Source organism: Argentina silus (assembly GCF_951799395.1).
Source record: "Argentina silus genome assembly, chromosome: 10".
Lineage (NCBI taxonomy): Eukaryota > Metazoa > Chordata > Actinopteri > Argentiniformes > Argentinidae > Argentina > Argentina silus.
The window spans coordinates 7,608,081-7,625,388 of NC_139664.1; the positions used below are offsets into that span (position 1 = coordinate 7,608,081).

The 17,308-nt window shown below is 46.1% G+C and overlaps 2 protein-coding genes across 3 annotated transcripts; both read left to right on the forward strand.

Annotated features, from left to right (window-relative positions):
• Positions 1-400: 400 nt before the first annotated feature.
• LOC310810829 (uncharacterized protein) lies at positions 401-9,884 on the forward strand. Of its 2 annotated transcripts, XM_083678685.1 has the most exons (14): positions 401-690; positions 1,215-1,282; positions 1,733-1,851; positions 2,375-2,580; positions 2,932-3,055; positions 3,566-3,687; positions 4,236-4,322; positions 4,600-4,689; positions 5,018-5,106; positions 6,380-6,599; positions 6,704-6,826; positions 7,875-8,040; positions 8,594-8,682; positions 9,504-9,884. In XM_083678685.1, the coding sequence occupies exons 3-14, from the start codon at positions 1,838-1,840 to the stop codon at positions 9,599-9,601; spliced, it is 1,428 nt and encodes a 475-aa protein (XP_083534811.1). In that variant the 5' UTR covers positions 401-690; positions 1,215-1,282; positions 1,733-1,837; the 3' UTR covers positions 9,602-9,884. The 2 variants fall into 2 exon arrangements, with proteins under 2 accessions (XP_083534811.1, XP_083534810.1); XM_083678684.1 differs by lacking the exon at positions 1,215-1,282.
• Positions 9,885-11,011: 1,127 nt separating this feature from the next.
• On the forward strand, positions 11,012-15,382 carry pianp (PILR alpha associated neural protein; the record flags this gene model as incomplete). The annotated part of the gene is made up of 6 exons (XM_083678616.1): positions 11,012-11,022; positions 11,237-11,547; positions 11,638-11,652; positions 12,194-12,272; positions 14,335-14,478; positions 15,361-15,382. 6 exons carry the CDS (start codon positions 11,012-11,014, stop codon positions 15,380-15,382), a joined length of 582 nt encoding a protein of 193 aa, XP_083534742.1.
• Between the last annotated feature and the right edge of the window lie 1,926 nt (positions 15,383-17,308).

The following is a 17,308-nucleotide window of genomic DNA, read 5'->3' on the forward strand; positions in this document are numbered from 1 at the left end:
TTATTTTTGACCTGCCTATCACATGAGAGTGCACTCATGCATGGATTTTATATTGATGCATGATGCATACATTTCTTTAAATTTAAATATTATGGATTCATAAATGTATTAGAATTTAGACCTTCCTTGCTAAAAGTGTCATATATCATTTGCTTATAAAGACTTCTATGACAACACAAACTAAAGGGCGTTTTGGTTATGATCAAGTAAGACCGTTTTGTTTCGGTTAGAGATACCAAGATACTTTATTGCAAATAATGCATTGTCATATTGGTCTTACTTATCTAATTCTTTGTCCCTAATCAATCCGCACGGTGTCGCCATAAGGACGCACCAACCTTACACTTCCTTCAAATGAGGTCTGTTTGTTGCCTTCAACATCCGGCCGATAAGGTCGCATTGTTGCCGTCAGCGACACGTCTCACTGTAACAGTAAAGAGAGTGACAGCAAATAAGTGTTTGGAACGTTCCTTACATTTTATTCGCTAGAACTGTAAAGGAAATGTCGCAGAACGTTCACGTCCAGTCAAAGTGAGAGGCAGAATCTGTTCTTGAAACAGGAGTTACATCGTATTAGTGATTTTAGAAAAGGGGCTTCAGATGGGGGAGGTGAGGAAGCTCCAGAAGAAGTTGAGACAGATTGAGAATCTGGACATCAAAATCACTCTCACACCAGAAGAAAGAGTTAAGGTACAGAAGACGTCTTCATGATCTTGTTTTAATATTAGCTGGCAGTGGGAGCGCCCCGCCGCTTATTCCACAACCCAGAACAGAATAGATTTCCCCTGGGTATAGTTTCCCTGGATATGACTGTACTCGGGTTCCCAAGTGTGGAGACCTTGATTTAACACCCCAATTCAAAACAGTGTAACTTCCTTCTTTGAAAAACCTTGCTGTTACCTTATTATTGCACCCTCGATCATACAAGTTTGTGCCATTCTCAAACACCACCCTATAAAACTGACTAAACAGCTGAATTCTTGAGTTGGTGCAAAGCAATACTACTATAGCAATACTATAGGCGAAGAGCCGTATTTGTCTCACTCGCTGATATCTGCAGTTGAGGCCAGATATTAGTAATAGGCCTATGTAAAAGTAAATCAAAGTGCATCATCTCACGCACTGCTTCCAAAACACACTTTACATGGAGATGAAGAGAACAACAAAAGAAGTAGAGATGATCGAATAGACTGATTCATGTCTTTTTCCTATAGATACACTCCTCCCTCAGTATACGGTTCATAACATTAAGCCATGATAACCTCTTCAAAGGATAACAGAGGTGTGTATAAGGGTAGAAGGTCTAGCAATAACATTTACAGTAGATATCACTTCTGATTTCAAGTTTCAAGTTTATTTGTTACGTCTCATACACGAGTGCAGGGAGTAAAATTCTTTGGCTCGGTTCCTTGACAATGCAGCATACAAATACAAATAATACAAATATGCAGTAGTGCAATGATCTTTCAGTGACATTACCATCAAAAAGGGACTTCTCACGTCAATCTGAATCATAGTCTAACCCAGAATATGTTTTTCATTCATATAGGCCTATCATTCATTCATATATCTTCAAGTACAGCCTAGATTTGACACGAGCAGGGTCATTTGAGCGTAGCGTTGTAACCTCCTGAATTAGCCCAAGGAGATTTCCATGGTCATGCATGTTATCAGCCAAATAGATGTTCTGGCATATACAACCAAAAGCCCTCCCCTCCTCTTCCCCTCTCAGATCTCCAGGAGGGCGGAGCTTCGCACCAGATTGGCTGAGCTGCTGCTGCAGCTTTCTGGCCCCCAGCAAACTCCGGGGATTGTGGGAGAAGGAAAAAAGGAGAAGATGAAAAGACAAGTGTAAGGAAGTGAGGGAGAGGTGTGAGGAGGGAGGGAGGTGAAGAGAAGAGAGGGAGGCATCACTCTTCAGAAGCTGTAACGTTCGCTTTGATCCTGAAGGCTTTGATCTTGTGTATGTCTAGCCAAAATACTGTCATTTAGGTCTAAGACATTTGTGCTTTCAAGAGATTCTAACTTTCTGGAGAGGATAGTAATACGTCATGGAGGCATCACTCAGGGATTCCATCCTCCATAGGCATGATTGTATAGTCTGTCCCGGGGGTGTCAAACATGCATCCTGAGGGCCATATGTCATATCACATGTCACAGTGTCAAATAAAGAGATGACAATGATCATGTGAACAAACAACACCATCTGTTTCTCACAGCTGATATTTGACAGCTTGCATGTATGCTTGTATATTGTAGTCTATCTGCACTTGTATGTTAGCGTTTATATACAGTACAGTTTATATACAGTACAGTTTATATATTATAACAATATGTTTGCGATTTCTGCGATTTGTTTTTGGTTTTTGTATAGGGACAATCAGGGAACCTCGGAGGCTGTTCCATCTCAGTCCCCTCGAGCTACCAAGATCCCCAAAGGAGAGCCAGCGCGGGCAGCCAAACAGATGGAGACAGTAACACTGGAGGAGACAGGCAGACGTGATGAGACAGGGGCACGGGGAAGGCCACCACAACCCAGCCCAGCCATGACCCATACAGACACCAAGGAACAGCAGGAAGGTGGGTTGATCTTGAAACTCTTCTGTAGTTGCTCATCTGTGATCTGTGTACTCAGAGATATCTGGCAAATACACATGAATTTTAAAGGAAGGCAAAACCTGGCACACCTACTGTAGCTTTTCAAAATGATTCAGTTAAAAAAAAAAAAAACCTTGTACGAACTGGCAAGGTTTTGATGTGTCCCTCAGTCAGCTTCCAGTGTGACCACCTTCGCCTGGCTGTGGCTCGTCCTTGAGACAGGACGAGGTCCATAGACGAGAGCTGACTAATCCTGGCAATTATTGATCAATTCAATTTGGATTTAATTTATCAATAAATTAATGCTAATTGCAACTTGTCTCTTTTTGCCAGAGGCTGAGTTTACATCTTTCAAAGCATCATGGGAAAAAGCCAAGTTTCGGTTGAGACCGCTGGAGGGACACAGTGACATAATCACCTGTGTCGTTGCCGTTGACAACCTGGTGATCTCAGGCAGGTAAGTGAGTCTGTCTGAGAAAAACATAATAGACCCCATCACTGTGAATAATTCAATCCATTTCCATCCATTTCTCCCTCTTTCTCTCTCTCTCCAACTCTCTCTCCATCTCTTTCTGGCTGACATGCCAACTGCCTCACCCTGCACTGAGTGCTCTGTTCTAGACCGAGGAAGTTGTTTTTTAACTAGTTTAGCCTTCTCTACACTCACTCTACCTGTCTATATCTGTCTCACACACTCTCTCTGACACCGTCTTACAGTACACTCTCTCCATCTAACCCTCTCTCTCTCCCTCTCCCTCTCCCTGTCCCTCTCTCCCTCTCCCTCTCTCTCTCTCTCTCTCCCTCTCCCTCTCTCTCTCTCTCTCTCTCTCTCTCTCTCTCTCTCTCCCTCTCTCTCTCTCTCTCTCTCTCTCCCTCTCCATCTCTCTCTCTCTCTCTCCTCTCTCTCTCTCTCTCTCTCTCTCTCTCTCTCTCTCTCTCTCTCTCTCTCTCTCTCTCTCTCTCTCAGTCGAGACACAACAGTTAAGGTATGGCACGTCCCCACAGCAACAGAGCAACGGAATCTGGGGGGTCATAGTGGTGGGGTCACCTGTCTGTCTGCCCCTTCTCCTGAATACTGCAGGAGGTTAGGTAAGACATGGGATGCACATACGCACACACACACACACACACACACACACACACGTAAGGCATTTGAATTCAGCTTCTATATTCTGGTTGTAGTTCATCAGGTCAAACCCAGAGAGAAATAGCCCCAGCACACACATAGCTCTCTTCCTCACTGAAAGAGGAATCATTCCGGTACTTGAGCTACTCTGTCCTTTCTGTCTCTCCTCCCACGCTCCCTCTCTCTCTCTCTCTCTCTCTCTCGGTTAAGTTCAACAAGCGCTATTGGCATTAGAAGTCCACATCTTACAATGCCATAGAGAGAACACAGATGTTGCATATTTTATCAGAAACAATGGGAGAGAAATAGTCTGAATACTGATGATGCTAATGAACCCTTCAACAAATTATTGTTATCGTGTTTTACTCCCCCTCTCTCTCTCTCTCTCTCTCTCTCTCTCTCTCTCTGTCCCTGCCTCTGTCTCCTCCTTGCTCTCTCACACTGCTTCCCTCTCCCTCACTTTCTCCTCCCTCTCTTTTACCCCCCCCCCCCTCTCTCTTTCTCTCTCTAGCACTGTCCCTATCTCTAGCAGAGAAGGAGAGGTTAATACTAAGTGGCTCAGCAGACTGTTGTGTGAAGATTTGGGCCTTAAGCACCGGTGAGTTCAGTACAGACACACACCGCCAATCTGAGCCCTAGGGCTTTGTCTGTCAGTTTGTGTGTGTGTGTGTGTGTGTGTGTGTGTGTGTGTGTGTGTGTGTGTGTGTGTGTGTGTGTGTGTGTGTGTGTGTGTGTGTGTGTGTGTGTGTGTGTGTGTGTGTGTGTGTGTGTGTATATAGAGCATGTGCACAAGTGCCTATTTGTTTGTGTATATACGTGTAATATTGTGGATGTGTGTTTGTTTTCAAATTTGTATTCCTCTCTCTCCTCCCCAGGCCAGTGTGTAAAGTCCATCTACACGTTCAACGCTGTGACTGCTCTCTGCTTTGTACCTGAGGGAGATGGCTACATCGTCACTGGATCGGGTGTGTGTGTGTGTGTGTGTGTGTGTCTGATGAGAGTGAGATAGAATGATGGTGGAGCTGTGTCTTTTTTTCTGTGCGTGCGTGCGTGTGTGTGTGTGCGTGCGTGTGTGCGTGTGTATACATGCGTGAGAACAACCATGCATGTGTTTGTGTGTATGTCCATATGTCAGTGAGTGCCTCAGTAGGGACTAGAGAGTGACTGTAACTACCCCTTAGACAGATAGAAGTTGACAGGTGAGGACACCAGGCTCAGGTGTGTTTAGGGGAACCATCAGTAATGGCTGCCAGTGGCTGTCAGCCAGAGTTAACCTCACCTCTCCCTCCCCAGATGGAGGCAAGGTGCAGGCCTGGAGCTGGCACACCCTGGAGAACTGTCAATCAATCAATGCTCACCAGGAAGCTGTCACCTCCCTACAGGTGGGTGTTCAAAGGCCAATAGCAACCCACTTCTGTCTCTGTCCAAATCAGGGAAGATCAAAACATGAACTCATCAGGGTCTTTTCAGGAACAAAGAAATAAAATAATAAAAAAAAAGATAAAAGGAAGAAAGAACAAAGAAAAAAAGGATAATGTTCGCATACAAAATACTGGAGGTTCTCTTAAAGTTTCTCTTGTGTCTTATAGGCGTCCTAAAGCGTTGTTGGAATAAGTGATTTGTTTTGTTATGATGCTGGTTTAATAACGTTCCTTTCCTCCAAAGAGGACCCATCAAGATTTATCCTACACTTGACTGTCAGCTGTGTTCCTTAGCAGTCTCTTTCGAATGGAAATTAGTGATTGTTTGTAGGGATAGAATTTTCAGGATGGAGAACATAACAAAATGTACTGTACATGTTTTCGTCAAGGGGGGTTTGAGGGCGTAAGCTGGAAGCAGATTTTTAAGACCCACATTGGGAAACACACAGGATGCCAAACACATTCAACCCCTAAAGCAACATCATCCTCCTCTCCTTTGTTTATCATGCAAAGCTTGCGGTCCGTTTAGAAGACATCTAACACACACACACAGGTTTATGATTCGACATACAAAACAACAATTTACACAGCAATCCATTCTTTTTTCGGATTCATAAAATTCTTGCTACAAAAAGAATGCTCAATATATAGGGCATTGGACAGTAAGCCTTGTGCAGATTCTTCCACGAGAAAACAGAATCAATCGATCATCTGTTTTGGTACTGTCCATCGGTTCCACACTTTCAGGTCAGGTCCAGGAATGGTTGATAAGGCATAATACCGGTGTGCAGATAGACCTGCACCGGATCTGAATCCAATAGTACACCTTTGGTGGTAGAACGGGAGATATGGGAGATTCACAGGTGCAAACATCTGCAGGAATTGTGTGATGCAATCATGTCATCATGGACCAGAATCTCAAAGGAATGTTTCCAACATCTTGTAGAATCAATGCCACAAAGAATTGAGGCTGTTTTGAGAGCAAAGGGAGACCCTACCCGGTATTCGTATAGTGTTAGGTGAGGGTATAATTATACTCTTTGGTAAAATATTTATAATGATGCAAGCAATGCTATCTGATTGAACTTAAATTGCATCTACTCATTTCAAAGCTGTACCCCTAAAAAAACAAACTAACAACCAAACACACACACACACACACACACACACACAAACACACACACAGAAGTCTTTATCTCCATGACAACTCCCCCCCACATTCCATCCTCCACAGTCTCAGGGTCCTCTGGTGTTTAGCGGATCAGCCGAGGGAGGCGTGTCTGTGTGGGAGAGCCTCTGTTCAGAACGTGACCCGCTGAGACTGTTACATCACTGGGACGCCACGGTAACCGGCTGCGGAGGTCAGGGTGGCCGCCTGACCCTAAGTCCCCGTGGCGACAGGCTATTCCTGGCCTATGGGAGAGCCAGTCTAAGGATCCTCAACTGGAGAAAAGGTACAGCAGGGCAACACGTATTGGACAGGATAGACAGTGGAAGGATCCTCCAGATATCATTCCATATCTGTCAACTTACTCTTCTTCTGTGTTAATCATCACAGGCACAGTGTCCAAACTGGCCAATCACAGCAGCACAGCTGGGGTCACAGATTGTGTTCATCAGACATTGGGTATCCTGATTGGCTCGTGCTATGACCTGGCGAATGGGGAGAGCACCCTGAACTGTGAGTAAACACAATTGGTTGTTCCATTAATGTTACGGGGCCCTGCTATCCACTGGCGTACAGGAGACCCCCAAGCCTCCTAGGGCCCCTACCCAGTACCAGACAATCACCAACAGTGTATTAGAAATGTGAATAAATATGCTAATATTTAAGATACTCTCTCTCGCGTGTGTCCTGCCTAGTCTCTGTGTGATGGAGAAGGCCGCCACTGGCCGCGGGCTAGTGAGCTGATTACACACACACACACACACTCTGGCTGGCCTTCCCTGTGGGTGCACACGCAGTCCAAGTGAAGCCTTTACTTCACTCTACAAACAGAGCCAGTGACAGTTGTTTTTTCCCCCGCAGTCTTCCCGAATAAAAGACGCATTTCTAGCACAGTCTTACTTCGCAACATTTGAAGATTCCTAACAAGCCAACGGCTCTGCAAACATTTTAATTAAACATTTTCAAATTATTTTAATCCTCAAATTTGGTTTTATGCTCGATTAGGTACTGTAGGTTAATGATTTGTAGAAAGTGGTGGGTGGGTTGATCTGATGTAAATCAATGTATTTTTCGGGTAGAGGCCCTTGAGATTCAACCTTGCGGGGGGGGGGGGGGGGGGGGGGGGTCGGGGGGGGATTTGCGGTATGCGGTATGCCAGTGCTTCTATCATTTAAAAAACACAATTCATATAGTTTAGAATATGCAGTACTTATGTTCTAATTATCACTCTCTCTCCCTCTCTCTCTTGCTCTCCCTCTCTCTCTTTCTCTTTCTGTCTCACTCCCTCTCTCTCTCTCTCTCTCTCTCTCTGCCCCCCCCCTCTCTCTCTTTCTGTCTGTCTCACTCCCTCTCTCCCTCTCTCTCTTTCTGTCTCACTCCCTCTCTCTATTTCTGTCTCACTCCCTCTCCCTCTCTCTCTTTCTGTCTCACTCCCTCTCTCTCTCTCTCTTTCTGTCTCACTCCCTCTCTCTCTCTCTCTCGCTCTCTTTCTTTCTGTCTCACTCCCCCCCCCTCTCTCTCTCTCTCTCTCTCTCTCTCTCTTTCTCTCTGTACCCTCCAGTATTCTCTCTACCTCAGTGCAGGTACCTGGCCTCTCTGACCTGTGCAGACACTCCCAGAATCCTCTGCTTCACGGCCTGGCTGACGGGCAGTGGGGGTCACCGCTGGGTCACAGGGGGTCGTGACCTGACTGTATGGGAGCAGCTTCCCAGCTCCGGGAAGCAGAGGTGGGATTAACACCTGTCAGCGCTTTTCAAGGCATCGGTTGGATCTGACTGTTTTACTAATGTCAATAATTTTCTGCATTTGCATATGAAAATATATTTTCAGAGGTGTGCTTCATTGTCTGGCACAAATCTAGGCAATGAATAATGATTAAATTAATTGCATTGATATATCACTCCTTTCCCCAGAGTCAGTCACACTCTAAATTAAGAAAGTTAGTAAGTAAGTAGATAAGTAAGTCAGTCAGTCTTCAGGCTACATCTTGACTGTCCCTCCTAAAGACCTCTTCACCCCCCACTACTCCTCTGTACAGTTCCTCTACTGGTGACTCACTTACTTTAGACAAATGTACTTGTTGTAAGTCGCTTTGGATAAAAGCATCTGCTAAATGTCAAAAATATGAATGTAAATGTAAAAAAAAATCAGTCAGTCAGTATGGAAGTAAGTGAGGATGCTAACCTGTTGCAAGGCCTTTTCATTTACGGCTGATAATGTAAACTCTAGCTGCACACATGGCCCTTTCCCCAGTTTTGATGGATGTTGATGCTGTCACAGGGGTGATATCACAGTGAGGCTGGACAGCCGATTGGAAGCATCCCTGATGGAGTCAGAGGGAGACTCCGAGGATGAGGAAGAGAGTGATGGTAAGGAGAGTGACAGGGCAGAAGAACCGCCTACACACACCACACACACACACACACACACACACACACACACACACACACACACACACACACACACACACACACTCACACTACTCAGCAATTAGCAAAGTAAGACATAGCTAAGGTGTGGCTAGGACACTCTGACTCTGAGATACTAAGGTGTGGCTAGGACACTCTGACTCTGAGATACTAAGGTGTGGCTAGGACGCTCTGACTCTGAGATACTAAGGTGTGGCTAGGACACTCTGACTCTGAGATACTAAGGTGTGGCTAGGACGCTCTGACTCTGAGATACTAAGTGTGGCTAGGACACTCTGACTCTGAGATACTAAGTGTGGCTAGGACACTCTGACTCTGAGATACTAAGTGTGGCTAGGACACTCTGACTCTGAGATACTAAGGTGTGGCTAGGACGCTCTGACTCTGAGATACTAAGTGTGGCTAGGACACTCTGACTCTGAGATACTAAGTGTGGCTAGGACACTCTGACTCTGAGATACTAAGTGTGGCTAGGACACTCTGACTCTGAGATACTAAGTGTGGCTAGGACACTCTGACTCTGAGATACTAAGTGTGGCTAGGACACTCTGACTCTGAGATACTAAGGTGTGGCTAGGACGCTCTGACTCTGAGATACTAAGTGTGATTCCGAGGGCTCAGGCTGTTGGAGAGTGGTGTGAGTAACTTGTTGCTTTGATCTTGTCCTTGCCACAATGTACTGAATATGTAGTAGAATTGTGAGTGACTTTGGATCAAAGGCATAGATCAAAGACTGCTAAGTGACCATATATGTACTCTAGATTACGATGAGGACGAAGATGACTACACATCCCATGATGCATCAGACAGGGAGAGAGAGTCGGGCTCTTCGTCGTGGTTCCGCTGTGTTCTCCAGTGAGCGCAGGTTTCACGCACCCGCCACCAAGCCCAAGATGCTACGCCCCACAGCCATGAAGAGGATGGAAGGAAGGAGGGAGGGGGTAGAGGAGAAGAGAAAAAGAGAGAGAGGGGGAGTGAAGTGTGACAGATTGAGAGAGTGGTGGCGATGGAGAGCAGGCATACGGAGCAGAGAGAGAGAGAGAGAGAGAGGGAGAGAGAGAGAGAGAGAGAGAGAGAGAGTGAGTGAGTGAGTGCAAGACAGATTGTTTCTATGTAAATGTTGTTTCACATGTATGCAATAAATCTGTCGTACTGTGACCCTGCTGCCTCCAAATATTTATTTAACACCTCATCTGTTCATCACCGCTCTCAACCTGTCCTTGTGTAAATTAATGTATATTATATATGTATCTCTATATCTCTCTCCCTCTCTCTCTCTCTGGTGTGTCCAATCTCTGTTTTTCTAAACATAATTGAAGAGTTCTCCCCCCACCCCCAAAACGAGAATATTAATGTCGTTCTCAGTATCTTTTCTATTTGCGTCGTCAAATCCATTTATTTTTTTCTCTGTCCATTTAATTGAACCGGTTAAAAAGCATAATTAGCATTTAAATCTCTTTCCAACACTCTCTCTCTCTCTCCCTCCCTCCCTTTCTCTCTCCCTCCCTCTCTTTCTCTCTCTCTCTCTCCCCCCCCCCTCTCTCTCTTTCTCTCTCTCTCTCTATCTCAGACTCTACATGTCTCTGTCGCTAAGGCAACCAATGCCTTTTCCCACTCGCGCTCTATATCTCCCCCTTTCTCACTGTCTCTCTCATTCCCTCTCTCTACAGCCAGAGGTAGGCATGTTAACTGATATCTGTCTGAGAGAGTATGTGTGTCTGTGTGTGTGTGTGTGTGTATGTACAGTATCTGTGTGTGTGGACTTTGTGTGTGTGTGACGATGTCTCTGTACATGTGTGTGTGTGTGTGTGTGTGTGTGCGCGTGTGTGTGAGAGAGAGAGTGTGAGAGAGTGACATACCCTGACATTTTGACAGTGGTTGTAGATAAGAAGTAAATCTAAAGCTAAAGTAACATGCTGTAGAATAGTCTCCGTGTGTGTGCGCACAGGTGTGTGTGCATGGGCATGTCTGATGTGCGCACTGTATGAGCATGTGGCGTAATTGAGCATTCATTTCCACTGCCCGGGGGAGAGTGCGGGTGTGTGTGTGTGTGTGTGTATTTGAGTGTACGTGAGAGAGAGAGTGAGTATTCCTCCGCTACTGCTGTCTATGAGTGTGTTTACATTTTCGGTATCAGTCAGTTTCAGAAGTGACCCCCCCCCCCTCTCTCTCTCTCTCTCTCTATCTATCTATCTTTTCTTTCTCTTCTGTTTCTCCTGCCAGAGAGAGATGATCGGAGGAGTGGGGGCTCAGTGAACAGAACGAAGCGATGGAGAGATGGTAAGATGAAGAGAATGTGAGGTGAAAGAGAAGATGTATCGACTGACACTGAGAATGATGGCTAGCTGGGGGTCAGCTTGTGCATGCTGTATGAGGAGTTCAGTTAGACACTGGACAATGCATTCATCATGTTAATTACTCTGTCTTTCTATCTCGCTCACTCTCTCCATCTTCCTCCTCTCTCTCTCTCTCTCCTTCTCTTTTTCTCTCTCAGCTCCATCTCTCCTGTCACACGACTGACCACCCTTCGCTGCCTCCTCTTCCTTCTCGTGGTTGCTGCGGTGACACGACCCTCCACCTGTAACCGTGACGACAGCAAGAGCGAGGGGCTAGTGGAGGCTCTCTCGGCCCAGCTGTCCGTCACAGCACAGGCCACACCCACCGGGCTTTGGGCAGTGATCTGGGGCCCCACGCAGACCCTGGAGGACGAGACGCATCACTTCCTGTCCAGCCAGGAGAATGACCGCCTACACCACCGCGGCCACCAGGTCGCCACGACGGCCGAGCCTTGGCCGCATCATCAGAGTGCGCCGGGCAGCACGGATACCCAGGAGCCTGTGCTTGAGGCCAGGGATGGGGAGGGAGCAGGAGACGGAGGGAGGGAGGCAGAGGAGAGAGAGCCGGATGAAGGTGGGCACCAGAGATATGAATAAAGATTTATAAATAAAGGATTTCAAAGGCGGTCGCGAGTGCAGCGCGTTATGAACAAACACATCAGGACTGCTCTGGGGAATTGTCTGTCATCTGGGAAAAACTTGAATCCCACTGTGTGACTGCCTGCATCTTTATGCTTGAGAATATGCTTAATAGAGTTTTCGTCGCTTGTGCGCACAAAGAAAATGAGGGTGACATCACACTTCAAGCAACGGAGCGAATGACGTCACAGGATTCGTCTTTATAGTTGGCAGCTCGAGCTCTAGAACTTTCACACCTCATTTCACATCCAATTTGGTTTCTTAACATTTTCAAAAACACCACTTTTGTTATTGTATTGTATTGCCAAAGAAATACTAATCATTAGTCTCTATCATTAGTCTCTGATAGTGGCCAGTATGAGAAATGAATGCTAACTGTCTAACTGTCTGTCTATCTGTCTGTCTGTCTGTCTGTCTGTCTGTCTGTCTGTCTGTCTGTGTGTGTGTGTGTGTGTGTGTGTGTGTGCACGTTCCAGTGGATCCTCAGTTCTACGTCACAGTGATCATCTCCTCTCTGCTCATCCTGACCGCCGTGATCATAACAGCCAAACTCTGGTAAGAAACCCCCACAGAGTGATGTATACTGTATGAAACCTACATGTCCCTTCTAGTGTATTTCTAACTCTATGGGGAACCCATGCAGCCTGGTGGATGGAGGAATGAGGAGGACAGGCACATTGTAATGGATGGAACGGAATTAGGAATGTGGTTGATTTGGGTTCCTGACATTTCTCTATCCACCAGCCTGATTAGAGAAGAGAGGAGAACCCTTTGGTTCTATGTGTAGGTGTTCTCAATGTGTAGATGGCTTCAGAGGTTGAATATAACAATGGTTCAGTTATTTGCTGTTTGTCTTTATAAGCCTGATGATGCATCTACTGTACATGGAAACTCTGGTAGCATCTACAACAAGCAGTGTGTGCTGGTATGCTTTATTTCCATCGTATGTATTATGTACCCTGTGTGTTTGTAGAATCTGCCGGCTGTGCATCCATTATACATCGAAATGAACACTCATCCCTTTCTAATGTAGAATAACACTTACTGATCGGCCGTGCCAATAACGTGTTATTTATTTGACCATGGGGATGCTCTCTCTCTCTCTCTCCTCCCCCCCTCCCCTTTCATCTTCACACTCTCTCTTCCCCCTCTTCTCGCTTCCCTCCCTCCACTCTCTTCCCCCATTTATCCCAATCTCCTTTTCTCTCTGCCTCACCATATTTTCTCTTTATTTCTCTTTCACTCTGTACTCGGTTACTGACCTTTTTCTTCATTACTCCATCTATACTCCTGTTCTCTTTTTTAATGCCCCCTCTCTCTCTCTCTCTCCATCTTCCTCCATTCTCTGTCCTGTCCGTTTACTTCCATTTAGCTTCATCACCTTTCTCTAAGACTAGGCCTCCTAAGCGATCACAGGGTTGGGTTTATTCCCCCCCCCCCCCCCCCCCCCCACCCCCCAGTCTCCCTCATCACTCCCAGCAGTGCCAGGCCAGCTCCAGATCCACAGATAATCCCTCTGCTCACTGTGTGCAGATACACGATAAGCCTGCTCTCTCTCTCTCTCTCTCTTTCTCTCCCTCCCTCCCTCTATCTCTCCCTCTCTCTCCCTCCCTCCATCTCTCTCTCCCTCTCCCTCCCTCTCTCTCTCTGCCTGCCTGCCTGCCTGCCTGCCTCTGAGACCAACGCTAAGTGTTGCTGTGTTTACCTAACTCAATTAACCCCCTCTGTGGGCCTTGTAGAAACCCACACTGGTGTAACGTAAATTGACTTTACAGTATATATACGCTGGAGTGTTGGAAGGTTTGATTGCAGCACAGCAACACTATTTCTCTGTGTTAGACTGAGGACTGGATGGTGCTCCAGTGTCACTAGGCTTGTAAATACTGTCAGGGGTTAGGTTAGAGGGTGACTGGGTAGGGGGGAAGGGGTCAGTGGATGGAATAGGATAGGATAGGATACACTGGGAATGTATTGGGAGTACTGGGAGTATTTAGTAGGAATTGATGAATTGTGTTGATTATGTCCATAGAAGAGTAAGGTGATGGGGACGGCTTCATCACCTTGAAAATGACAGTAAATATGTGCGTGTGCGTGTGCGTGAGAGAGAGTGCGTGAGAGAGAGAGTAATAGTGTGTGTCAGGGGGTTATATGGCTGTGAAAATGGCTTTGTTGTGTGTGTAAGTGCTCTAAAGAACTCTGTACCTGTAACCCTCAACTGTGCCCCCATCATAACTCACATTTATAATTGGAATAATGTTACCTTCCATCGTGCAGCTCTGCATTCTCGCCCTCCCTCCCTTTCTACCTCTCACCCTGGCTCTTTCCCTCTCATTTTGCCTGTATCCCTCGCTCTCTTCCTTTCTCTTTCCCCTTTTCTCACCCTCACCCTCTCTCCCTCTCCTCTGACAGTGCTTTAATGAGTCAAATGAGTGCATTAACTCTCTCTCTGTGGCAGTGTAATGTGTTCGCTTCTGCTAAATGGCTGTGTCATTCCCTCTTTCCCTCACTCTCTCTCTCTCTCTCTCTCTCTCTCTCTCTCTCTCACTCCCTCTCTTTCTCTCTCTCTCTCACTCCCTCTCTTTCTCTGCCTAACTCACTCTCTCCCTCTCTCTCCCAGTTATGACCGCAGCTGTTCCCAGCATCCACCCCCGCTTTCCCATGGTGTGGCCCCCCCACTCTCCCTCGCCCTCCCTCGCTCCCTCGCTCCGGAGGACAGCCGGCAGACGCTACACAGCACCCCCTCCTTTACCGACAGGGAGAGGTAATGAGACGCCTCACCAGCTCAGCAGAGTGTGTGTGTGTGTGTGTGTGTGTGTGTGTGTGTGTGTGTGTGTACGCAGATGTGTGTTTGTTTGTGAATTGATTTGTGCGTGCGTGTGTATGTACATGAGTGTGTTTGTATGAGAGAGAGAGACTGTGAGTGTGTGTGTGTGTGTGTATGTATGTGTGTGTGTTAAGAAGGAGTTTTGGTACTTTTCCCTGCGTAGTGTCTGAGAATATGTGTATAATTGGCCTAGAGTGTTATTCTCTGTGGAGTACACGCAGGCCTGGAGTGTTAAGACTGTGAGATGTATTTGTGTTTTGGAACTTCCTCTCCAGATGAGTCATGGGCCGGTGAAAGCAGCAAGCGCACCATCCATGAAATGATGCTTTTATTGGGAGGGGATTTAAAGTTAATCTCAATCAGGATAATTGGGTTATACTCCTGTTCTCCTCATTTCCTCTGTCCTACCCCATCAAGTTCTTCTCCTCTACCCTCGCTCTTCCGATTTCTTCCTCTCCTCTAGTTTTCCCCTCTCTCTCTCTCTCTTTCCCATTTACTTTTTCTCTCGTTTCCCCAACTCCCCTTCCTCACCACTCTGTGTTGTGTTTCACATTCCCCCCTTCCGACCATCTTCAGTTTTCCTGCTTTCACCCTCTCTCCTTTAAACTTCTTCCCCTATTCTTTTTCTCCTCTTGTCTCCTCTGTTCCCCACTATTTCAGTTTCTCTCTTATAAGGGTCTGTGTGATGACGTGTCCCTGTTATGATAGGTAGATTCCTTCCCCTAGAACCCTTATGACTTTCTCTCTCTCTCTCTGTCTGTTTGTCCTCTCTCTCTATCTTTATCTGTTTCTCCCCCCCTCCCCCTCTCTCTCTGTCAGGATCCCTGTGGTGAATCTCTAAGGCGACTGTTTTGAGATTTGATACACATTTCTACGGGACGCAAGGAACGGCATCAACACAACCAGAGGGAGTGTCGCCCCACGGCGCAAGTTTATTTCTCTCTAACTGTGAAATGAAATCAGGAATCCAGGTATCCAGCCATTGCCGAAACCTCTTGCTTCCCCGAGGTCTAGAAAACACAATCTAATCTCTTCTCTTCTTCCTGCTGCTCCCTGTCTCCTCCCTCCTACCTCTGTGCTTGGTGTAAATCTTCTCTGTTTTATATGGCTCTGTGTCGCCGTAGACCACTCTGTTTTATATTCCCCTGTACTGCCCGGAGCTGTAGCAACCGCTCTGCGCTTTACCTGCCATGACTAATTCACAAGCAAACATTGTTAGCGACATACCCAACATTTTATTCCCCCTGAATGCCATTTAACTGAGTATCCCCTAACTTTTTGTGATACTATTACACGTGTGGCTATTTCATATAGGGAAACAGTACAGTTGTTGAGGAGACATTCGGCTTGTGCAGGGTTAAAAGCATCTCAGTGTTTCCCTAAGACTGAATGGGGGCTTCTCACAAAGCTGGTTTGTAGGGTTGTAGCCAGCAGCCAATGTATTTAACACGCCACGGTCCAGAAATCGCTGTTTACTCCCAGCTCGGGCGCTTCCAAATGCAATGCAAATACTGCAGCTTCCACACGCAATGTGTCAAGGGTGATTCTGCTCAAAATGAATCTCCTGATTTGTTCTTTTAATTTTCTGCCTGCTTTTCATCTCTCTCCCTGTTCGTTGTGCCTTGCCGTGAGCATGTTATTTTTTCCCACTGAAGTATAGGCTATGCAGAGGAGTATCGTTAGTATAGAAAAGACAAGTCCCCATGGTGATAGCGTGGGTTGATTGGAAATATACATGTTTTTCAAGCTGCAATGATACAGTAAAAGAGATATAAATGTATTGTATCGTATACAGTTTAAAATTATTTGTTTTACAGACATTTGTGTTTTTGTCCAAATTTGGCACAGACTTCCAAGCTTATGCCTGTGTAGCTCACAGTACCTGTCCTACTCTTTCTTCCAGCTTTGTGAAATGACCCTCTGGACTTCCACTACACTACACATAGTGCTGTGACATCATCTGTAACTCATGCAGTTCTACAGTACAGTCCAGTATTCCGTGATTCTGAGTAGCATTCGTGTAGACGTGTGGTCCCACTGTATGATGATGGAAGCTCAATAAAGGCTCAACACTGGTGTTTTACTGCTGTGTGTGACTGGGCTTGATTGGGTCCTGCGGTGTGGGAGGGATTAGGCTTAAAATATGACAAAGGGTGCGTCTCAATAGTCTAAAGTGGCTTCCTTTCCTCGTCTCTTCGCCCTTATCTGCACGGATATGCATAAAGACAGGATAGATGAATGTAATATGGAGGAAGCCTATGTATTTGCCTTCCTCTGTCCAGTTCTGTCATAGGAGTCCAGATGAAGGGAGAGGAGAAGAGGAGAGGGAGGGAGGGGGGAGAGTATCTATTGAGATTCACAACAAGTCTCTGCTGGGTTGGTTTTCATTTCCTCCAAGCATTTTACTGATCAATCAAAGTAATTGATTGGCTGGAGTCCACTTGGATGTTTTAACGACTGGCTAGTTATGAGACTCAAACTAGCAGACACTGCAGCACATCAGCCTGCGTGTGCAGGCACAAACACACACACACACAGTCATCTGGACACACTAAAGTTGCTCTCTAAAATTAATGCGCTCGCACAGACACGCACAAACACAAAGTATCCTTCTCACAGACACACACACACTCCTAGGTGTACAGCTGCTAGAATTCACAGCTCCCATCCGTTAAGACCAGAGCTAACTGTGAAACACTAAAGCTCAATCACACTGACTGAAATTAACACCGCTATTTATAGAGGGAGAGAAAGAAGGAGAGATGGA